The sequence below is a fragment of the Neodiprion virginianus genome, chromosome 5, assembly GCF_021901495.1.
Source record: "Neodiprion virginianus isolate iyNeoVirg1 chromosome 5, iyNeoVirg1.1, whole genome shotgun sequence".
NCBI classification, from domain to species: domain Eukaryota; kingdom Metazoa; phylum Arthropoda; class Insecta; order Hymenoptera; family Diprionidae; genus Neodiprion; species Neodiprion virginianus.
The window spans coordinates 10,468,341-10,493,535 of NC_060881.1; the positions used below are offsets into that span (position 1 = coordinate 10,468,341).

The 25,195-nt window shown below is 36.2% G+C and overlaps 1 protein-coding gene across 7 annotated transcripts; it reads right to left on the reverse strand.

Annotated features, from left to right (window-relative positions):
- Nucleotides 1-724: 724 nt before the first annotated feature.
- LOC124304982 (glucose dehydrogenase [FAD, quinone]-like) lies at nt 725-25,195 on the reverse strand. Of its 7 annotated transcripts, none has more exons than XM_046763860.1 (5): nt 16,503-16,733; nt 10,203-11,476; nt 9,646-9,925; nt 8,841-9,258; nt 725-2,197 (listed from the first exon to the last, which is right to left on the reverse strand). In XM_046763860.1, exons 2-5 carry the CDS (start codon nt 11,447-11,449, stop codon nt 2,193-2,195), a joined length of 1,950 nt encoding a protein of 649 aa, XP_046619816.1. In that variant the 5' UTR covers nt 11,450-11,476; nt 16,503-16,733; the 3' UTR covers nt 725-2,192. The 7 variants fall into 7 exon arrangements, with proteins under 7 accessions (XP_046619816.1, XP_046619814.1, XP_046619810.1 ...); XM_046763858.1 differs by lacking the exon at nt 725-2,197 and adding an exon at nt 3,584-4,920 and having other exon boundaries at nt 16,503-16,734; XM_046763854.1 differs by lacking the exons at nt 725-2,197; nt 16,503-16,733 and adding exons at nt 6,245-6,400; nt 24,961-25,195.

The following is a 25,195-nucleotide window of genomic DNA, read 5'->3' on the forward strand; positions in this document are numbered from 1 at the left end:
GATGTATGTGATTCTTAGGCAAATTGAATAGATCGGCCGTGTGACAAGACTGACAACGCATGTATTTATGCATCGAAGGGCCGCGTGTTCAAACTTCACAACGAACTTTATCCTATCTGATGTTAATTCAAATATGTACTACAAGGAGAAAGTGCGTGAGACTTTGTGTTCAATAAATTCTTCAAGTTAAGTAAAGCCAACTTTTTGAAAGTGCGTCGTTACTACACGCTCGATTGTACGGGAAATTATAATGCACATAATTGTGCCACAAAGAATTGCACCAGACCAAATTGTACTATAAAAAATTATATCATCAAGAATAATACTACAAAAAATGCACAAAACGATACCACCTGAAATTATATCGCACGAAAGCATTTCACACAAAATAAGTTCTATGCATAGATGAGCAGCCTCCAAGTATATTTCTACTTAAAATACTCACAATAAATATCCGAGACCTGATGTACTTCATACTTTGCGAAATACAAAATAATAACATAAGTACAAATTTATTTTGTACATTTGGAAATAAAAAATATTCAGTACGAATGTATTTTGTACTTTGTGAAACAGGAAATACTAATTAAAATTGCACTGTTAATGTCAAGACTCACATGCTAATTTGGCATTTTGTGACGTTGTTAAATACGTGAAAAATATTTTGTGTGAGAAAATTATTCCGTGTAAATTCAAAATAGTAGAAGAATAGTTGCAACGTAAATTTTGCAGGTAAAGAATTGATTTATTTTAAGAAACATATAGCGGTAAAAATTTTAGATACATCAATTAAACAGCTGCTGCTATGATCGATACAACTGCGTAAATTTAAAATGATAAGATCACATATAATTATATTTAACAGAGAAAAATTTAGATGATATTCGTGACCAGGCAGGTGAGTTATGAGGAGAGATTCTCCGCAATACTATTTGTAGATATTAATAAGAAAAAAGAAAGAAATACAATTGGTGTGCCATAGCGTTCATGTCAATTGAGCTGAATTTGACGTACATACGATTCTTTGTCACATCGACAATAAAACTGTAAGATTTGAATATCATGAAAAATATCGAGCTGTTTTTTTCTCTACAGAATCCTCACTTTTTGATAATGGTTAAAGGAAATATACTTGTTATCAGTTTGCAATTCGTCGCAAATAACTGAATAGTTGAAAAAACACCCAACCTTACAATTAGACGATTAGTAGAGAATGTGTTGAAAAATTTATTAATCTAGTCTTAGGTTTGAAGAAGATAATTTTGACAAAATATATATCAACGCAATTTCAGAATTTTTATAGCATGCATAATTGAGTGTTTTTATTATAGTATAGTCATTTAGCATCTGCGATAAGAATTAATTTCTATATTGAGAAATAAATTAAGCGTTTCATCCATTTTTATTTCTCGAACAAATCCAGTTCAGTACTGCAGCTCAACTGGCAGTACAACAGAAATCATCGTGAACGACACTTATCGCATTTATTGAGTTTTTCACTTTCTAACCATATGCTGCCACCTCGTACCAGAATTGAAGTTCAGTTTTATCTTTGTCGAGCGACATACCGGTTGAGCGAAGATAAAATGATTGCCTTGAAAGTTCCGAGCGATCCCTACTTGATCAACTGACAAGTTATCAGAGTTTTACTAATCACGTTCAATTCTGAATGAAAAATCTGTCTGATTTTGCAAATATTATACATTTAAATACATGAGAATATTTGAAAGTTTCTTATTTCATTCAATATCTCGCAAACTAAAATCTTATGCAACAGTTGGTAAGAATGAACCTTGCGATGTTAGAGTTGCTCGGCCGGTATCTCGCTTCGCTGTAGTAACGTCTGGCGGTCCCTGCAGAGGTCTTGACTATGTTCCACTCGGTTTTAAATACCTCGGTCCCTCAGTCAAGGCAGGTAGGGTCCGGCACGCCAAACTAGATACAGCTTCTCTATTCCGTTTAGTCGTAAGTGAAATGAGAAATTATGAATGGGTTATTTGAAATTATCAATACCGTGCTAAAAAATACATATTTGACTTTTCGATTTATGCGGTATACGTTTAAATAAGCAGCAAATATTGATTTTTGTAGGTAGGGATTTATTTTTTACATCACTTTTCTTTCTGTGCGCTAGGCTAAGACTAAATCGAATAGACAAGCTGTACCCGTATTCCGGTGGCCGCTGTCGAGAACTATGCTGTAAAAAAGAACATGAAATTTACAATGCATTTACTATACTATACTATGTCACATGGAATTCACAAACCAGCTATCTAAAATGGAAATTTGTATACATGGCAAATACATTATCAATGTAAAAAAATGCGCCAAGTACGTATTTTTAGACTTAGGTGGGTAGAAAGTAGAGCGCAAATACGAGTTGCCAATCTTTGCTGTCAAATGTGAAAATAAAGCCAAGCACTATATATCCGCCTCGCAAGAATGGGTCGTGAGTTTGGTTCTCACTGCTTCGTCCAGTGATATCGAAAAATCGTTCCACAGTTACATTAGGGTGGTCCTCATTTAGAATGTTGACGAATTTATTCCGGATCACCCCACCAAATCAACTATAAATAATTGAAAACCAATTCACAATTTTTTTCAGATTTTTATATCAACTGTAACCCGTGCCTGTAAGAGGAAGGATTTCCCAGTTTAAAATACACGTGTTTCGGACACGTTGTTAGTATATATTTTACTGTGAGAGTAATAGTGTTCGAAAAAATCCATGAATGTGAGGTTCTGTGAGCATGAGTGCTACTATCTGAGAAAAAATTTACATCATCATACCAGGTAATATAGACAATTGCATTTCTTATAAATAAAGAGAAAAAGTCAAATTTCTAGGGTGTGCAATTCGTCGAGATTGGTTGGTATGGTGATGTGAATTTTTTCTCAGACAGTAGCACTAATACTCACTAAATCTTCGCAATTACAGATTGATTCGAACATCGTCACTCTTACAATAAAATATATGCTGAGAATGTATCTGAAACAAGTGTATTTTAAATGGTGATATCCATCCATTTACAGGCACGGGTTAGAATTGATATAAAAATCTGAAAGAATTAGGAAATTGTTTTTGAATTATTTATAGTTGATTTGTGGCGTGGTCTGAAAAAAAATCATCAACACCCTAAGTAGGGATCACCCTAAGTTACATACTTGTCTGAACTAAGGGTGTTCTCTAGTCGATTGCGATATTTTGCATATATCTCCAAATATCGCAGTCCACGTATCTCAAACGCGAAAAAGAGAAAACAACCCCATTCTATACGCAATTCTGAATAAAAACACTACAATTCATTCTCACTTGAAGTAGAAATAAAGAAATGGCATGATATCCAGAATGTACAATTGTGATTTCGTAGAATCCATGCTATTTCTTTATTATATTGGATTAATTAAAATGAGACACCCTGTATATATAACGTTAACGTCAAAATCGCTCGAGGCACCCCCGTAAAATCGGTCATTAGTACGACATTTGAACACAGAAGCGAGTACTTCGAGATGCTGAAAATTATGTTGCTTTCAGTCAAAAACATAATACATTGTCATATACATGATTATATTAATATTTCGTAGCTAGTTAAATTTGGTGTAAAATGCCGACAGAAACATTTATGACCGTTCGTCAAGCTTGTATTTAATACGTTACATCCAAGGCTTGTACCTACGTTACATAGTTAGGTCAAATTGCGGTCGTGCTGTTATTTATGATGCATGACAAATGTACGAGAGAATCCTGTACTGACCGTTTATTACGTGCACCGGTCATTATACATATACATATATAATGAATGACTACGAGACAAGAAATATGTCGCATTTGAATAGTTAATACGTAATTACCCGTAATTTCGGTCTTTTCGCTTGTTGTTGGTATCCAGATGTAAAAAATACATTCATGGAATTTCCGCAACTTAGAAACAACCGGGTGGAAGTTCTCATATACCCACGGAAATGAGCTGCAACGTGGTTCGATACAGCAAAATGTATACTATGCATGGCACTTAACGGGAACTTATATTCCCGCCACAAAGCGTGGTTTAATGGTGGCAAATGATAGCGTTACTGAAAATACCAGCCACTGATCGCCAAATAGACTAGATAGTGGACGGGTACCCTGTCTACATGTTACAGCCTGGAACCATTAGAAGGCGGATGAAGGGCCGGGGGGTCGGCGTAAAGGACAAGTTTGGGGCTCTTTAGAAGCGGGAAATTTGATCGGATACACGGTTCAAAGCTTAGTTTATTCACACGTTGACCAAATGTTTTAAGTAAATTTGAAAACTTTATTCAGTATGTGGTTACCTCTACAGTAGTTCGACTGTACATATAACAAAAAAACGCGTATTTTTTTAAAAGGCCGGTATTTCGGGATTAAAACCGGCCGATTTAAATAGAATTCTAATGAAAAAAAGGATATTGGTTATGGACGATGAAAATATTATTTCTGACCTTTAAGCTTTTATTTTATATTTTCAGCATCAATTGAATTGTTTTATTTCAGTAACACATACGGTGTAAATTTATCAGTATCAGTGATCAAATACATTATAAAACAGTGGAAAACAAAAAATAAATCGGCACAAAGAGGTTCATTACTTACAAATAGGCTGTTTGACAACTTAGTAACAATTTTAAGCAAGGGCAAAAGCTAACCTGTGATTTGTTCTCTTGCGGCTACAACATTTTCCACAATACGAGTATTTCACTATTTTTATTAATTTGCTAACCTTTTTCCTAGTTTCAGGCACTAGGCTTTACCGTTCATCGCAATTCATTAACTTGCTCACTTCTATTTTATTTTCCGCCGCCATCTAGCTGGTTTCAGATTTGAACTGCTTTTGAAACGGACCCGTAAAAATTGCAAATGGCGCTGATCAATTAGGTCCACTCAGCGGCGCCAGTTCACTATCCAGTCAATACAGAGATCAGTGATATCAGCACCGTATCGACGGTCGAATTACAAGTGGAAATATAGGTTACTAGTGGATTAGCCTACACATTACTTCGCTGTAACGGAAGGTAAACTATTTCCGATGGGAATACCAAATGTATTTTGTGGGAAATCGGTATTAAACCAACTGAGCGGTTCCACTTATTCTAATGCGATAAATTGTTTGGCCGGATGTCATCTGCATGTAAAGTTTGAAACAAGCATTTGGGGCGATTGTGACGGTAATGAAGATGCAGAAACGTAATTAGAAGCCTTGGCATTGAATCACGGAATCACGCAACGGTAATAGCAAGGAGCGTAAAAAAGGTGCTCTTTGGACCTGATATCCTGTGGCGCTTAGACCTTCCAGGGCCAGGGTCAAGTGACTAGAAATCACGTTAATTTGAGTGACGCGAAGATTGCTCTAAAAAACTTTCGTGTAACTTCTTGCACTTTTACTAGAGGTTTCGCTCCAAAGGCAGAGAACCGGCAGTTTCGCAAAACCCTCAAGCAGTTGTATTAAATTGGTCGATCCACGAACCTTCGCACAGCTTTGCAAGAAAAAAAATCGATTTGGATGTATGCAATTTTGAAAAATTATAGCGTACACAGACTGGGTGATAAAAATACTTAAAATTTAAGATCTCTAGACCTTACTGTTTACACGAAACTCGTTGATCACTGTCATTACTATTTACAAGTTTTTGCACTTCCTGTCGTTGGCTAGAAATATATCCGCATGTGTCTTTTGTGTAAGAAATTCTGGTCTTTCTAAATATGAAATCTGTTCTGAGGTAAAATATCCTCAGAAATAAGTGCTAGGAAAAATGTTTTTCATCCCGAATGAACCATAATGTTGAATTTTTTGACCTGAAAAGTGGGACGAAAGTAGCATATTATTCCCTCTTAACTTTTCAGTAAAATGAGATTTGCGGGAAACATAGCCTCAAATTATTTTTTGATTTTCTTCTACTTTTTTTTTTATTTAGCGTCGACAGTTCGCCTTCGGCGAAAAAAGAGTAGTGATGAAGGTTCAAAAAGTTGGTAAAACTGGCCATACGTATTGTTATAAAATCTCAATAATATTCTACCTGCCAAACTCATAAAATGATCACACTTACGTACAAATAAAAGAATTATAATGAGTTTAAATCTAAAATTTTTAAAATACTCAGTAACCTCGTAACCTTTCCATGAGTGAAGTTGAAATTTATCACATTCCTTGGTTTAAAGAAGGATTTAAATATGAGAATACACATTGATATAAGATGATTGTGCGACGTTCAATGGCCTATTTTTTCTATTTAATGACATATCGAATATATGTATTTTTTTCTCAAGTGGAGGGGGCTCTGCCCCCCCCCCCCCCAACACCTTTGGTGGGGGCTTTGCCTCCTACACCCCCACCATTGCCTGCAGCCCTGGATCCGCCCTCTCCCTCCAGCTCCAGCCGACCTGCACCCATATATTAATCGTATGCATTTTTAAAAATAGATTTTCTCATGATTAATCTACGTTCTCAATTTTAAACCCAATATTGCGAAAGATATATGGAGTGCCTATTTTCAAGTTAATAATGTGGCCGGAGTTGAGTCAGAAATCAAATATTATATGAAACACAGGAATACAAGTCGACAAATCTCTTGGTTCGCTCGGGCAGTAAACCCACATGCGGGAATAATCTCCGTCTTTATTCCCTTGTTACATAATGTACTATTTTCTTGAATTCTAACGTTTGTTTACTTGAAGAGCGATGTGTGTAAAAGTACACATTTTGGAAGGTTTCTTGATGATTTTGAAGTTTCTAGAGTTTTAAAAATTGAAAGATTTTCATATCTTAGCATGCAATAAAATATATCCAAATGCAGGCGAATCGAAATTTTCATCCCGAAAAGCTAGCCTAAGGTTCGTGAATCGGCTCACACACACAGTGAGCTGCCAGACTGCATTGATGAGTTTTGGTAATTTCATACTTTTTTTGAAAGAAAATGGCTGCAACGAAGCTAACAGAATGCCCAAATCGACGATTAATTTGCTTGTGGTAACGATAATACGATAAGAACGATAAATCAAGGCCGTCGATTAATCGTACATTCCTAGTTTCTAGTTTTTCAATTCAACGTGTTATTACTGTAAGGACGTAACTATCAATGATTATGTAAATGTAGAAGAGGAAAACAATCAGTAATTTTATTATATGTAGGAATTTCTCAAATTTTGTAAACTGCCTTCCTTGTGTTTTTTCTAAATGAAATCTCAAGATTTTATCCCCATTGGACCCTCCCCCCTCCTCGCGGGTAAAGTTGAGAGTAAAAGTAAGATTCCCAACTTCAAAGCGGAGCAAAATATGTTCACACAAGTTCACGCTATTGCACGGGAAATACACTAGATGGGAATCCATTCCAATAAAGAAACAGTAGTTTCACACCCTGAAATATGTATCTTTATTTTATTCCAACCACGAATTTGCTAATTTTCAAACTTGAAATAAACCTTCTGTGACGATATTATAAATTCAAAAGTGCCCGCGAAATGTTGCTTAGCACAACCATCTCGATTTAGGCGTCAGGCGGGAGAAACGGCTCAGAATTTGAGAGAGTCTACGGGAAGACACCCAACCAAACGGTTTATAATTCCCCGTAGTGATTGTTTAATCATTGTAAACGATAATTCAAATTAAATTAACACATCGACATCGCCAGTAAATAGTCGTACGAATCTTATCGTGTAAGTCAAAAATAAAAAACCAAACTAAGTCACGAGATCCAAGGAATCAACAATTTTTACAAACTTCTTCGCATTACGGAATCGCCGCGAAGAAAACTTAAGACCGTAGATTCCAAATTTTATCGAAAGATTCGCAAAATCATACGGACAATTACACGACGGAGCTGCTGCCGAGTATTAAATCAAGGGATAAGTGATTTTTAATATATTTATGACTGACCAACTTTTTACATTATCACTATAGACAATTTTATATCCCAGTGTGAATTCCGGCGTATTTTATCTTAATTTATTTGTGAATGTTTGGAATGAATGTGTAATTTTAATCGTTAGAACAATGGACAGGATTTAAAGAGTTTTTAAATGTTATTTATATTTTAGTTATATTTCATCTACATTTTATTTATATTTTATTTAAATTTTATCTATTTTTAACTCACGTTTTATTCATGTTATTTATATTTCAATAATGTTTTATTGATATTTAATTTTTTCCATTTATAGTCAATGTCATATTTATTATCGTACTCTTAATTTTTTTTTTTTTTGTAAGCCTGTCCATTTATTTCATATTTTTTCTTTTATGTTGACAATAGACTCAAATTCTTCACCGTCCCCTTATTGACATATGTTTTGGACCCCCACATTAATCAGAATATAGGCAAAAACAATTATTTACACTTCTATATTTCACAAAATCTAAATACTAGCTCACAGTTCTTTGTACTATAAATAAAAGCTCACATGTACACCTACCGAGGTAGATTCTGACTGATACAAGGCTGCTAACGTCGTTTGCCACCATTCATTTAACCTGTATAGCAGGCGACACGGATGGCCTTAAATCGGCCATCCACATCCGGAAGTGTATAATTAGCTCAACAATCGGTGAACATTTCTGACACTCGCCGAACCAGAAATTTAATTACTTGTCAAAAACCGTCGTCACTTTTCGAATAATGACAATCGCGACGAGCTCAATATACGTATAATTAAAAAAATATATTGCAGTTCGCCATGTATCGAGTGATTAGTTATTGCTTAGCTCCTATTGTAGAACTCTTTTCTTGTATTCTGAGTTAAATGTAGAATGAGTTTTCAAAATAAGCATACACACAATAAGCAAATATGAAATACCGAAATTGTATAGATGACAGAAAAACATTACTTGTGGAGTTGCCATTTGCGTCGGAATCGGCAGATTGGTTCCGTGCACGTGGATAAACACACCAATCTTCCTTAATGAGATCCGCTGCCTTTTCTGCGATCATAATTACTGGAGCGTTGGTATTGCCAGATACTATGTTTGGCATTATTGAAGCGTCCACTACTCGAAGACCTTCCACCCCGCGGACTCGCAGGCGGGGATCAACTACGGCCATTCCATCGTCATCAGGGCCCATTTTACAAGTTGAAGTTGGATGGTAAATCGTCAGCGAATAGAATCGTGAGTAGCAGCGCCAATAGTCGTGAGATGGAAAATTTAAGTGCGCACAGTCGGAAATCAAATTGGGATTAGCTGTGGCGTTAAGTTTCTTCATAGTCGGAGTCTGGCTAAAATTGTAGACAACAACGGCTCCTTCTGCCTGTAATACGCGATATCGATCAATACGTATCAAAACGTATAAATATATTTTCGGTTAGAGTATTAAAACTTCACCCTCAGTTTGCATATCAATTTTACAGGGGGGATTTATTTTTTTTCCCGCAACGAGAAAATTTCGACAAAACGAAACTTAATCCATGCTACTGTGAATAAAGAAATGGATAATTTTTTCGTCAACACGTGGCCCGAAAATGAGTAACATCAGCTCTTACCCTGAAGTGAGATTTTTACTTTACAATCGAAGCTCTTTCGGTGAATACCAAATCTTTGGAAATGATGCAAATGAAGAGAAAAATTTTACTTTCTTTCTCAAATTTAATATACAGCACGGAACTAGACCCTCTACCACTGAAGATTATTAACTTACCAAAACATCCAAATCATGTGGGTCATCGAAGTAATTTGGAACTATAATCGGAGGGCTTGTAATATTACTATTTCTCAGTTTGATGTAACCTCTGCTCTTTGGGCGCAATAACAATGGTATTACACCGTATGAATCATTACCGATGATATCTGCATTCAAACTGTCGTAGAAGTCTGTTCTCACACCGAAACCGTGCTCAATACCTGCTTTATTCAAATTATCAGCCGTTGATCCGAAGTACAATTGGATATCTGGATAATCCTCGGAACTGTTCGCATACCTGAAAGCATCAACTGATAAAATAGCACAGATCTATACGTGGTTAAGGCATTGTGCACGTGCGAGGTTGATACGAAAGCTTTTTTCGCGTATATCTATATCAATTGCTATGAAAAGAAAATCTTCAGCAAGACGCTTGGTTCATTGTCTAGTCACAAATCTTACAGATTTTGGACTTAAACCGATTTAACTTGTGTACGTGAAATCTACTGTATGCGATGTAAAAGTCTACTTGCCATTAAAATATATTCTTGCCAAGTAATTATCAATGCAGTTACCTTGTATTTATAAATGCCAGCACTTCGGACAGTGAAGCATCGTACAGTGGACCTTCACGTTGGATCAAGAACTGTTCTGCAGCTGAAAATGTCGATGTTGACAGATTATATGGTGGATCAATCAAGTAGGTAAGTCCGCCGAGTGCGACATGGTCCTGAAGATTTTGCCCAACTCCAGGGCTATCGAGAATAACGCGGATTCCAATCTCCTCTAGATCCTTTTTGGGACCAATTCCTGAGAGCATAAGTAGCTGAGGTGATTGTACACTACCCGCAGATAGTATCACCTCATTCTTAGCACGAACGGTGTACCTTACGTTCTCTCGAACAAACTCGACGCCGTAAGCTTTTTTCGTCGTTTCATTTATCAAAATCTTATGAACCATTGAATTTGTGCTGATGTGAAGATTTGATCGATTAGATATGGAGCGAAGGTAAGCTTTCGCCACGCTGCATCTGAGGCCATTTTGAAGAGTGCCTTGTGGATAGGCAGCTCCAGTTTGCGTCTCTCCGTTGGAATCCACTTCGTCGTAACCCATTTCCTGAATGGCCTTCATGAAATAACTTCCAATCGGATGCTTGTATTTGTAAGTTTCCACGGTGAGATAGCCCTTGGTTCCGTGATAAGGTGATTCACGAAGATCGGAAATCGAGATGTTCTCTGCTTTTATAAAATATGGCAAAATATCATCGTATCCCCATCCTGGATTGCCCAGGTCTCGCCATATGTCGTAATCCTTACGGTTTGCCCGTACATATAGCATATAATTGATAGCACTGCTACCACCAAGTGCCTTGCCTCTGGGCCAACTGCACTGATTGTTAATCATGCCTTTGCAATAGTTAGTTGAAGGTTCAGTCTTGAACGCCCAGTCCATGTAAGTACGTTGAATATTAAGGAACATCGCGGGTATCTCAGATATGCCCCCTTCGTCGTTGCCAGCTTCCAGTAGCAAAACATTCCAGTCTGCATTCTCTGTTAATCTGTTGGCAAGTACACCGCCTGCAGATCCGCCACCAATTATCACAAAGTCATAAGTGCTAAGCATGTCTTCCGGAGGCACAACGTGTACTCTGTTGTCCCTATCGACGATGTCTGGTCGCATGAACATTATCAGAAGTTCTAAAAATGCCATAAACCCAACCATTGACCCGACGGATAAAGCTGTTCGAAGGCCCTCGAAACTCCATTGTAACAGTGGAGCTGATATCGTGGTTTCTATACATCGTGGAATTTCTATCGCCATGGCGTTTTATCGCCAAGAATTCTTTCACTGTATCAAAAACAAAGAATATAGTTATTACTTTTCCCGTAGCTGAAAATGGTATCGTACTATTTATTCCAAATGATCATCGATTGCAAAAATCATTTTCGTACAGTGACAAATCATGTGCATCAGGGTGAGCCAAAAAAACTAACCTATCGAATCTATGGTCTTAAAAGGACCTATTTATTGAGAAAAAAATTCTCTCATTCGGAAAAATTTTTAGCTCAATTTTAAAAGGTGTCGCTGGCCACTTGAAATTTCCCATTTAAATAACACACAAAAAAAAAAAAATTTCATTTAAAATGCTGTAACTATTGAACCGTTTGAATTGAAAAAATTTTCCAAGCACATTATGGCAAGGCATTAAATTCTCTAAAAAAAGACCCTGGAGTTGATTTTTTAGACTCCAAATTCGTATATTTACGGGCCGTGGAACTCGTAGAAAAGCGGAAATATGCAGTATAGCGTTAATACAAAATTACAATCAAACTTTAATAAAAAATGAAGAACAAAAAAATACACGAATGCTTACGACAAATTGATGTCTTGGAGAACTGAAAAAAATACAACTTCATTCTCCGAAAATGTTTTATTAGCTTATTTTAATGATTCATCATCAAATTTTAAAGCCATCATCTCTCTCGCCACAATATTCAATGCTAAAAAAAAACTGATGATTAATCAGAATATTAACATTGAAACATATCATAAACTTATTGCTTTATTAAAAAAACTCAACGTTGGATTTAAACCTAAAAAAGCCAAAGTTTTCACGTCAAGATGTTTCAAATTTCTTGAATACTGCACCCGATACCGAACGATCAGATCAAAAGGTAAAAACTGTAATGTCTATATAATTTATTAATTAATTATATTAACTACAAAATATACTAAAATGAATTTTTTTTCAGGTTATAATGATCTTTGGTATAAATGGCGCTTGTAGACGAGAAGAACTATGGAATGTAGACATTAGTAATGTCCAAGAATATGAAAATTCTTTGATCTTAGTAACTTTGCCAGACACTAAAACACATAAAACACGTTCTTTCACAATAACAGATAAATTTTGTACCATCTTAAAAAAATACATAAACTGTCGGCCTACAAACTGCAAGTATACTAAGTTTTTCTTAAACATTCAAAAAGGTAAATGTACAAGACAACCAATCGGTATAAACAAATTTGGAAGCATGCCTAAAGAAATAGCATCTTTTTTAAATCTATGAGAACCAGAACTATACACGGGCCACAGTTTCCGCCGAACATCTACGACTCTTCTTGCTGATTCTGGAGCTGACCTAACGACAATAAAAAGACACGGAGGGTGGCAATCAAACAAAGTAGCAGAAGGATACATAGAAGACTCAATTAAAAATAAACAAAGGATTGGTGAAAAAAATCGGACAAAACATAACTATCAATGTTGCGGAATGTCCAAGTACTTCTACATCATTAACTGATATAACTACTAGTATCCAAGAACAAAGTAACCAAAGTCATGGCTATGAAGAAAACGAAAACTTAGAAATACGTCCATTAAAAAAGGTAAAACCTAACTCAACTGAATTTGTTGATACAAATCAACCATTATCACAAATCAACAATAATTCCACTATTAATGAAAGAGTTGATTTATCATCTAATATTAAATTTCCGGGTAAAAACATTATTCTTACTTTAAACAATTGTTCAAATGTATCATTTCATTTCCATGATAAATAATTTGCTATTCAAATTAAAAATCTAATATGAAATATAATATTGAAATTTGACTAATAAATAAAAAAGATATTTATACTGTATAAAACTATAATTTTTATGCAATAAAATTAAAATTTAAAATAATTGAAAAAATTATTTTTAAAATTATTATATTACTCTCAAATTCGACTTTCAGTTCAGTTTTTATAAAAAATATTGTATTCTACGTGTGGGATGAGTAGCAAATATGACAGTCGCGATTACGACATTCGCTGTAAGGTTTACGAGACATTCATATGAAGACTCGTGTGGTTGTCGCAACTCGCCTGGTGGCTCGTAGCGACATCTACCACACTCGTCTTCATGCGAATGCCCCATAAACCTTACGCTGCTCATGTCGCAACAACACGACTGTTCGATTATTTGCTACTTATCCCACATGTAGCATAAATAACTATTATCGTCTAGAGATATATTTTTTAGTTCAGTGAAAACGGACTGTAATTGCATTGACGCTTCTAATTTTCATTGCTGTCATCATGACATAATAACGAGGTTTCATTTCAGAAATATATTTTTCAGATCAAATATCCTCATAACGTGACCCTGATTGGTATTCTTAAACTGATTCTTCCCAGGCAAGATCTGCTTCTATATGCTTTAGGTCTGTTCTAACACATTGGAAGTATTTCATTTCATTATAAAAAAATTTCATTGCAAAGACTTTATAAATGGCTACACTCTAAGGGGTTAGAATTCCGTCTGCAAAATAATTTCCGTCCGTAAGATACGACAAATTCTGTTTCGTTAGCATACTTTTCGGTTGACGGCAATGTGACATAACTTGGAAATATTTCCGGCCAATTCCATTTCCAATTTTCGTTGCAAATACATTACGACTGAATGTACTACCAAAACAACCTGAAACGACTGGTTACAATATTTGATTTCTATTCTGGAGCGCTATATCCGGTTAACATATGATTAGGCGCTCCATCAGATATTCGTACGCAAATAAAAATGGTTTACCTTGCTAGCGTGACAGGTGTTCCCGGTACTCTATCCGATAAAACATGACAATTTTTTTCCCATTACTCACATTTTTTCGTGTAATTTGATGTAAGTGAAATCTTCGTGATGTTTTCAAATTTGAGGTGATTTAAAATTTCTTGTGATGTTTCAAATAATTTCAGAATACTTGTACTTTTTTTCGATGAAGAATGAATTGTCTCAATGTCTTGATAATTTGACACTTGAATTTCAAGCTCCCTGTTTGATTCGAAAATAATTCCGATTTTTTCAACAGTTGAACGATCATGAATATGTAAAAATGGTAATGGGTGGAAGAACAGAATCGAGGCCTCAAAATATCGTAGATACGAAACATCCGGCAACTTTGGAGTTGAAAATAACATACTATGGGTCTCTCATAACCTTTCGGTAGAAGTGCCGAGTATGTATGACATAATACTTAAACCTGCACTGAATTATTCATTATTTTTTCGATGATTTCATTGCATTGAAAGTACTGTATTGTGTGAAATATATGTTTTTAATTAGACTTACTATCAGTTACTTACGACATAAGATTAATTTACACGAACGGTGCACTCTCTCAATAGAACTACTCTCATTGCCAATAACAGTGCCGTTTCTTCACTTCCATACTCGGTTGCTGTCCCCTTTTCTCTAACCCAAGATTTTATTTTAAGTAAAACTCTCATTCTCACGTTTTTTTTTTTTTAATTATGACATCACAATGATGAATTGGCTCGACATAGATTAAAACAACTTGTGCCTGGTGCTCAAAAGCCATAAAAAATAATTAGCGGCTTAGGGGGGCGGTCTTCTCTGTATTGGTAACTTTTCAGCTAAGTCGTAGGATAATTATATTCCCGAAATTATGGCGGAATGTATTTCCGCTAACAGTCCTGATTTGAACAGAACTCAAAAATTATAAGTTCATCTAATCCTGCTTCCTAAATATGAATCGATGACAAGAATACCGTTGGGAAACATCAGTGAATATTAGGGTAGATGAAGAAAAAATAGAAAAAAATTTCACTCCTATCCTTCTCAAATGGTGGTGTTGACAGAAAAAAGATCCTCCCGAAAGATGAGTTTTCTAGCTCGCAATCAACAAAACAGCGACCTGTTAAGGTTGAGCTAGACAGGGATGATCTTATTTCTAACAAACCCTAACATTTGTGGGGGTAAGAACAAAAAATTTTTTTTTTCAACCACCCTAGTGTATATGTACAGAAAATCATTAGAAGATTAGTAAAAAGTCACTGAATCGTCGGCGTGTGTCTACTGGTGTTTTTACAATGGTATACCTATAGCTGGGAATCAGTGAATTTTTTCTATTTCTAATTTGGGGAGTGAAAGAATAGCTGTAAGTGATTCAGTTTTAGCGATGAAGTAGTAATTTTAAACCCTAATGCCAATGGTTGTATCAGAATTGCGTAATTATAAACCAGTGGACTGCAAGCTAGATGATTCTTTTACTTACCGATTATTAGAGGATGTCGCATTTTTGTGATGTGATGAATTGATTAGGTAGAGTAAAAAGATTGTTAAATAATGTCTCCAACATTATTTATATTACAAGGTAATCGTTGTACTTCGTTGAATGATGATAATTAACAGTAAAATTTAGGAATAGAATATTTAAGTTTGTGAATCATTTTAAATCAGCCCGCATTTAAATCGGTTGAGATATCACTAACAATAACTGTAGGTAAAGAGCTACGGTAAATAAAAAAATTCACACAGATGTAAAAACAGAACTGTAATATTCTGGGAGGATAGAAACGAGAGACACGATTATATTTGGGAGGGGGGGGGGGAGGGTATTTAATTTTTATGATTTTTTAAAAAATTTTGAGGTGAAAGTACGATATTTCAGGAATATTCTGTCAAAATTTCAAGTCGATCCGAGAAAAGTTGACGGTATTACAGCATTTTTGGTATGAGTGCCTCAAATGGAATTTTCAGCACTTGCGCGGCAGGATAAATCGATTTTCCCACAACTTGCTTTTTAAAAGTCGGTGGAGACTGTCACTCAAAATCTACTGAACCGATCGATTTGATTTTTTACACACTTTTTCTACACATATTTAGCGAGATAACCCTGTCGAGTTTCTTTTTTTTTTTTAATTTTAAGTATTTTTTATGGGGGCTGAAATGTTGGGTCTTTGATAGAAAATCGGGTTTTTGACTTTAGAATGCCACCACAAATCCAAAAATGGAAAAAAAATTTTTTCTCGACAGGGTTACCTAGATAAACTTATAAACTGAATGAATCGCTTTGGCTTTTGTGTTTTACATAATCCAGTCTTGAGCTCTGATGTCCACCGCAAAAGGCTTTTTTTCCGAGGCGCCGGACAAGAGTTGCTGCCACTGGCTCAAATCTTTATATTTTTTCACGAAAATTTCACAGAGTATTCTCCAAATGTGACTTGACAATACCCCACTGGGATAACATTATTTATACTAATTGTTTCTTCAATAAAAATTCATTTACGACGCGCTCTGTTCACGCGCTCGTCTTCAACTGCCCCTCTCTCAGTCGCTAGCGCGATGTACAATCATAATATCGGATAATAGTAATAATATATTTTCCACGAAAACTCGTATACCACGTATACTACACTCTCCCTCTCCTGATCGAAGATATTTTTCAACGCAGGTATCGGGGAGCCAAAGAGAATTACGATAGTTGATACAAAATAAAAACAACAAAAAACATGTAATGTTCACAATGTTCATACATCGCCTACACATATCACCCACGCACTCACGGTGTATTATGTTTGACAGCCAACCATGCCGATCGACGCGGCCTGTATGATACGTATTATCTTGTTTTTCGCCCGGCTGCGATCCGGCGTTACTGGGGACTCCTTTAATCATTTGATCGACGCGCAACGTATCGTTTACAGCTGATGCCGCTATCTGCAACCTGGCATTCATACGTCACGAATGGGGTTAAAATTCTGGTCACTCTGGCCGCAATCCACTTCGGTTTCGCCTTACGGTAATCCCGAATCATCACTCTCTCTCCCACCGAGAAAGCTGTTTCGAGGCTCGGTTGACGATCTTGAATTTGGTCATTTTGTTTGGTCCAAGCCCTGACATTGGTTGCCGGTGGCTGTAGTAACGAACATCTCGTACGCAACTCTCGTCCTAAAAACAGATGAGACGGTGTCTCGTTCGATGTGCTGTGAGCAGAATTGGGCAGCAGAAATTACTTTCGTCATTTCATTACCCGTAAATTACAATTACTGTGAATAACTGTAATATTTAGTAACTAATTACAATTGCGGGAAATAATTATAAATTTTGATTTACCAATTACAGTTAGTATAAACAATTGTAATTTTATGATTATCAACTACAATTACTCGAAATAATTGTAATTTTTTTGTTGTCAATTAAAATTACTTGAAAAAATTGTAATTTTTTTGCTATTAATTACAATTACTTGGAACAATTGTAATTTTTCTGTTATCCATTACAATTAATGGAAATGATTATGTTTTTTTTTCAAATTTCAATTGTTTTTCATAATTTATTTAAACAAATTACCTTTGGAAACGTAATGTCGAATTCTCAACATAATGTCAAATTCCGAAAACATCGGGAACTTCATGGAGCTTACATATTCACATTGACTGGTCAAGCAAATTATTTAAACAAATTAATTTTTCAAAGTGATGTGAAATCCTCGATCAGCTACCCAAAAAACTTTGGTAACCATAGCCCATTCACATATTGACTGTAAAAGACTCGTTCCGATCACACCATTTGAATACTCCAAAAACGGAGTAAATTTATTTGTCTATTTGTTATTATTTCACAGGAATAACGTTAGAGAAAAAAATTCAATTGGACCACATCGTGTGGTTTACAATTACTCAAAAGAATTTTAATAATGTCTGATTTAATTACAATCACTGAGGATAATTGAAATGATTTCTGATTAAATTCCAATCACTGAAAGTAATTTTGATAAACTTTGATTAAATTCAAATTACTCAATGTAATTTTAATGAAATCCAATTCAATTACAATTACTGGAAATAATTTCGATGGACTCTGAGTCAATTCCAATTATCAAAAGTAATTTCACTGAACTCCGATTCAATTATTATTACTGAAAATAATTTCAATGGAATTCGATGTCATTAAAAATTATCCTGAGTGATTTGTAATTGTTAATTTTTTATTACAATTTTGCCCAACACTGGCTGTGAGGCGTTGATCGATAATCGATAAGGAACAATATTACTGCCTCGTCGAATGTTTTTCCCGAGTTTACAATGCTTTTAACCTCAATTTTGAACGTATTGACAAAGTTCTCGGCTGCGCCGTTGGTTGCGGGGTGATAGGGTGGAGTGAGAGTATGTTTCATCCCACAACTTTTCAAAAGTCGTTTAAAATTTTCGCTATCAAAAGTCGGTCCATTATCCGTAACGAGTTGCACGGGGAAACCGTAACGGATGAAAAGCGACTCGAGTATCAGTATTGTCTTTTCCGCTGTTATCGAACCCATGAGGAATGCCTTAGGCCACTTGGAATGACTGTCAATCACCACAAGGATAGTGTGATTAAAAAAGGGTCCGAGGAAATCGGCATGGATTCGATTCCACGGAGTAGTAGGCCAAACCCATGGCGTTAAAGCAGTTTTGGCTGGCTCTTTACGTGTTGTTAGACATTGCTCACACTCCTTTACCACATTTTCCAAATCGCTATCAATTTTTGGCCACCACACAAAAGATCTGGCCATGGCTTTCAGCTTCGTGATCTTGAAATGACTCGCGTGCAACTCGTACAAAACCGCTGCACGTAGTTTGTGAGGTATTATCACCCTATGACCCCACAGTACACAACCGGCTTCGATGTCTAACGCATCTTGCCTTACGAAATACGGTTTTAACTCATCGTTTTCGCCCATCGTCGGTGGGAAACCGTCAAATATCATACGTTTCACCTTGCATAATATCGTGTCATTCATCTTCTCGCTTTGAACATTCTTCCAATCAATCGTCGTACACTCTTTCGTCACGAAATTCAAAAAAAAAAAATATATGCGCCGTCACCTGACAGATGTTCCTTTTCATCGCTTTTCGTGCTGTCAGGCAATCTGCTCAAACAGTCGGCTACCATGTTTTGTTTTCCCGGAATATATTCAATTTTATAATTGAACGCAGACAAGAAAATCGCCCAACGTTGCAACCTGGCTGTTGCCATGATCGGTATCGTAGCGAGTGGCCCAAAAATGCGGACCAATGGTTTACTATCCGTTCTTAGGATGAATTCATGACCGAATAAGTATTCATAGAATTTAGTGATGCCGAAGATTATTGCACGCGCTTCTTTATCCAGATGATGATAATTCATTTGCACCTTGGTTAACGTCTTGCTTGCGAATGCGATTGGTCGCTCTTCGTTATCCGGCCTGACGTGACCGATCATGGCACCTACCGCATATTTAGACGCATCGCAAACTAAGAAAATTGGCAACTGAGCGTTAAAATGTACGAGCAATTTTGGCTGTACCAGATCTTGTTTGATTTGATCGAATGCATTCGTAAATTTCTGACTCCATACGAAGTTCTCTTTTTTTAAACACGAATAAAGTGGTTTTAATTCTTGTGCGCAGTTCGGAATGAATTTTGCAAAATAGTTGACTGCTCCTAGAAATGATCTTGATTGCGTTACGTCCGCCGGTATGGGTGCGTTGTTAATCGCATCCACTTTGTCTGGTATCGTACGAATGCCTCCTTCATCTATGCGAAACCCCAAATACGTAATCTCCTTTTCAAAAAACGAGCATTTGCTCTTCTTGACTTTAAAACCAGGGTTTGCTAATGTTTTGAAAACGGCCGCCAATCGTTCTAATTCTGTTTCTACCGTCGGTGCACCGATGATGATATCATGTAAGAACGTTTCTATCCCCGGGATACCTGTGAATAACTAAGAAAGGATTCTCTGGAAAGAACCTGGGCCGGTCGATACTCCGTAGGGAAAACGCGTATATTTGAAAAGTCCCATGTGTGGAATAGCGATTACCAACTCTTGGGCTTGAGCCGTCAGAGGAACTTGTTGGTACGGATCTTTCAAATTGATTTTGCTGAACACAGTGCAGCCTTGCAACACAGCAAATAGCTGTTCGATCCGTGGCATTGGGAAATGATCAACTTCGAGTACGGGGTTCAAAGTTACCTTAAAATCCCCACATATACGCACCGATCGGTCCCCCTTGAGCACAGGTACTATAGGTGTTGCCAAATTACTCTATTCTACCGGTCTGAGGATATCAGCCGTCACCAGACGTAAAATCTCGTTTTCCACCAAAGGTTTCAGTGCTAAGGGGACTGGTCGAGCTTTTAGGCATTTCGATACGCTCTCCGGTTTGATTTTCAGATCTAAATGTCCCTTCGTGAAGAGACCAGTGCCCGGCTCGAAAATTACGCGGTACTTCTCACAAATTTTTGAAAATTGCCCTTGAAGTTCCTGATCAACAATCTGTTTACACTCGTCAATTCGCTCATTCTTATCTACAAAACTGGGCGGCCAAAGTTGGAAAGCTGCTAACCAGTCACGGCCTAGGAGTGGGTGATCCGCCCCGTCGTATACGTACAGCAAGAAAATTTTTTTTATCCCGAAAGTCTACCATAACATTCAGAATTCCCGCTGGATAAACTCTACGTCCGTCGCTCGCTTTAAATTTTCTTTTGGTTACAGATAACGCCAAAGTCGGAAACAATTTACCTTTAACTTTCAACGAAAAAGCGTAAATCGCCGACCCGGCGACTACTTCCATTTTTAATTTTTTTTCATTTACCCATAAGTCAACAAAGCACGGTTCAACACTGTTCTTTCCGTCAACCTCACCGGCTGAGAAAACTCCGTACTCTTCGTCCTCCTCGACCTCATCCACCAAGCTAAAATTTAACTCAAGATCATCCCCGCAATCAGATTCCGCGTCCCTTTCAGTTTCTACAGCATTTGCATTCTGGTGTGAATTACCGTCGCACGATGGGCGTCTATAACGATTTCGGTTTCTTGGACACATTCTAAATATATGACCCTGATTCCCACATTCGCTACAATATTTCAGACGTAGAGTACAACTCGCTCTATTGTGTCCGGCTTTACCACAACAATAACAGCTACCGTCCACCCGGTGTTGTTGTCAAGGCTGTGTATTGTCTCGTTGCTTACCCGTCTCTGCGGGACATGGAGTCGTGCGAGCTCTTTGTTGACGGGTTGTCACCTCGCCTCGATACCGCAGCCCAAATATTGCGTAGAGCAAAAACGCTCGTTTTGATCTCCTCCGTCGCCCCTACTTGAGTTGCTCGAGTTTTCCCCAACTCGATAGCGGTGGCCATTCTCACGATCTCCGTCAGGCTTGGTAACGTCTCTTTCTTTAAAATATCCGATCGAATATTGTTGTTTGTTATGCCTAGCACGAGTTGGTCTTTTATTTGACTTTCGGCATCCGCAAAGTTACATTTTGTCGCTAACCGACGCAGCTCTGTGGCGTACTGCTGTACATTTTCCCCTGACTCATGTTTACGCTGGCGAAATGTATAGCGTTCCACCGCTTCCCCTTTACTCGGTTGGAAATGCTCCGAGAGGAGATTTGCTAACTGTTCGTATGTCTTTTCCAGTGAAGATTTTGGAGTACATAAGGTTTTCAAAATTTTGTAAACACCCGGAGATAATTTTTTTATGAGAAGAGGCACTTTTTTTTCGTTAACAATGTCGTTAACAAGGAAGAAACAATCCAATTGTTCTTTGTAGGCCGACCAACTTGTACCTTCTTTGAATGCATCGATCGTCGTGAGTGCCGAAGTCATCGTAGCACGTGCGTTAATTTTTGGGGGCAATTCTTTATATTGTCGAACTAGCGATCGGAAAATTTCGGCCAAATCGCGTCGTAGCAGATCAATCGATGTCGTGGGACTGAACACAGCATTCACTTCGACCAAAATTGCCACAAGTGACTCTTTATCGAGCCGGTAAATCCAACTAGTTTTTCCAGCTTTAATTTCAGCGTCAAAACTGTACATAACAATATTCTGTAATTTTTTTATGCGGAAATATTGAAAAACAAGCCGGTGACTTGTCCCAGAACGTCTCAGAAAAAAAACAATTTGCGGTGTTCACTATATCTCGGTCGGAAATTATCTGATATCAAAAACCATTAAAATTTAGTCAAAGTATCATCAAATCCTCCCCTCAATGTTCTTTGATTATTTTTTTTTCATTCAAAAATTTTTGGTGGCCATCTAAAGTGTAAACTGCTATTTTTCACGAAAAATTCTGATATTTTGTGGGTGGGAAACTCCCTTGATGTAAAAAAAAAAAAATTAACTAAACGTTGGGAGGAGATATTTCATATGTAGAAAATGTGTACCAAGTTTGAAATGAATCGGTCAGGCAGTTTTCAAATGGCAGTAAACACGGACTTTGAAAAAGTAATTTTGAGAAAAAATCACAAGCGCACGATCGAACGTACAACGACAAACTGACGCTCGTCTCTCGTTTTAAAATATTGTACAGTGTATAGTATGCATACAAATATAAAATATGTCTTTATGGCTTTACTTACCTGTCTTTAATAAATAAAATATTCTCGAAACAGGATAATGGACCAGAACGATAGAAGTGAATAAGCTGTATACCTGCTGTCAGAGCTATAGTGTTAAAGGGCAGGAGACTAAGTAGAAAATAACTTCAAGAGTTTTGCTTAGATCGACTTAAGATTTTGGGAATATATTCTTGAAATGTTTAACAATAAGATAAGATAAAAAAAAAATTCGAATTTTCGAAAGTGCAAAACCTTACCCCCCCCCCCCCCCCCCCCTTAACGGCCTTTTATTTACGACGCGCTCTGTTCACGCGCAGTAATAATATGTTTTCCACGAAAACTCGTAAACCACGTATACTACAAGAATTATTGATGGTTGAAAAAATAATGTTAAAATATTTATTCATATCACTCGTCGAAACATTTGTGACGGTCTCAGTCTGTTTTATGTCATCAGATGAACCATCAAAATATTATCCATTGTCGTAAAACAGGAGTCGTATTGAAGACACTAAAGTTACTATTTTAAATAAATACATGCGTCTAAATTGAGATTATTCATCGTTTTTACTCGTTTCTGACTTTGAAGTTATGCATATCAGTTTAGTTTTAATCATTTCAATACAGAAGACTCAGTATTTCGGAGGTAATTAAATGCAGAAACGAGGGCTTAGCAAATAAGACTAAGTCAACGATTTGCGTCCACTGTTTACTCTGTCAGAGTATTATTAATTTTGGCTTTTCTGGTTGTAGCTGAAGTGCTGTACAAATTTATTGCATAGTTGGTAGGATTCAACAGACTACGAAAATTGATAGGACGTTGATAACTGGACGGGTATACATTGCGTTCTTATTAATAAAAAAAAAAAAAAAATATTGTAACTCAATATGTCACTGCTCCTCTTAATATTAATGAATCTTTTATTGTTAGTGCAATAATGTATTATAATAATGAATGTAAAAATCTATTAATTGATAGACAATTACATCTGCAAACTAGATCTAATCTCCTAACACTACCAAAAATTAATAAGACGATTAGCACTAAAAATGCATACTATATGGCAATTAAGTATTATAATCTGTTACCTAACAATCTAAAGTCACTAGCGTGTAAGCAAAAACCTTAAGGAAAAAAATAAAATGTTGGATTGTTTCCTCTAATTGCTAGTCTTTATTTTAATAACTGTGTACTTTTGAGTGTAATTTGGTACTTTTCACTTTGCTATGCAATATAGACAATAAGTAATAAATTATTTTTTTTGTATTTTTTGTTCTTATAATGTGTATGTTTTATACTAGATGTATTTTTCTGGTTCTATGTACAGATGCTTATGCATCTCTATAGAATTTGTGTACCAGAATAAAATAAATAAATAAATAAATAAATAAATAAATAAATAAATAAATAAATAAATAAATAAATAAATAAATAAATAAATAAATAAATAAATAAATAAACAGACATATCAAAGTCAGTAAATGAATAAAATACATGCTGCACCGACGAAAAATTAATCACGCGGCTATTGAGTTTTATAAAACACCACTATAATAAGACAGAATGAAGTGTAAAAAAACATACTAATTAATAAAAAGCTAATTAAACTACGATCAGTTAGCAAGTGTTACATTTATGCGACAGAGATACTTCACGGAAGAAACCCTCAACTTGGGTGTCAATTTGTACCCCCAACTTACAGATAATGCTGAATTTCCATAAGTAAAAGATTGACGATACGAATTTACACCCAAGTTGAGAATATTTTCCGTGAGGGATCAAGCGAAACAAGTAGCAGGTGTGATGAGTCAGTAGTAAATAGTTAATGTACTAAGAATTTCGTCTCTTCAAGCACCGTTAAAGAATGTATTGCGCAGATGATATGTTTACATTTGAATTCCTACTTCTAATGATAATCCACGTAAGACGGGCAAAGCCGTCTATTAAATGATACGAGGATGCGCATATCATTAATCACGAGAAGAAAATTGTTGAAGAATGTAAATTCGAAAATTTGGTGATTTCGAAAAATTAACGACGGAGCCAGGAATCGAAATCACCAAATTTTCGAATTTACGTAAATAGTTAATTGTGGCCAATGTGATATTACGAAAAAATGTGATAAAAAGCAATAATCCGATCCCTCCGTTGCGTTAGACGCAACCAAAATAGAAGACTTACCTTAATTGACGAGTACAAACTAACCGAAGCAGAAGTAGACAGAGCAAATCACAGTACGACGATACGTATTGATTAGCATAAATTTAGTATAAGAAGCGGGACTTGATTTAATCAAACTCGTGCGATTAGACGATAAAATCAGAGACAAACAACGGCGGAAGGAATATAACTAATCGGAGCTAATATGAGAAATATCCGATATTAGAGTAGCAACATCAGGTCTAACCGCTAACAG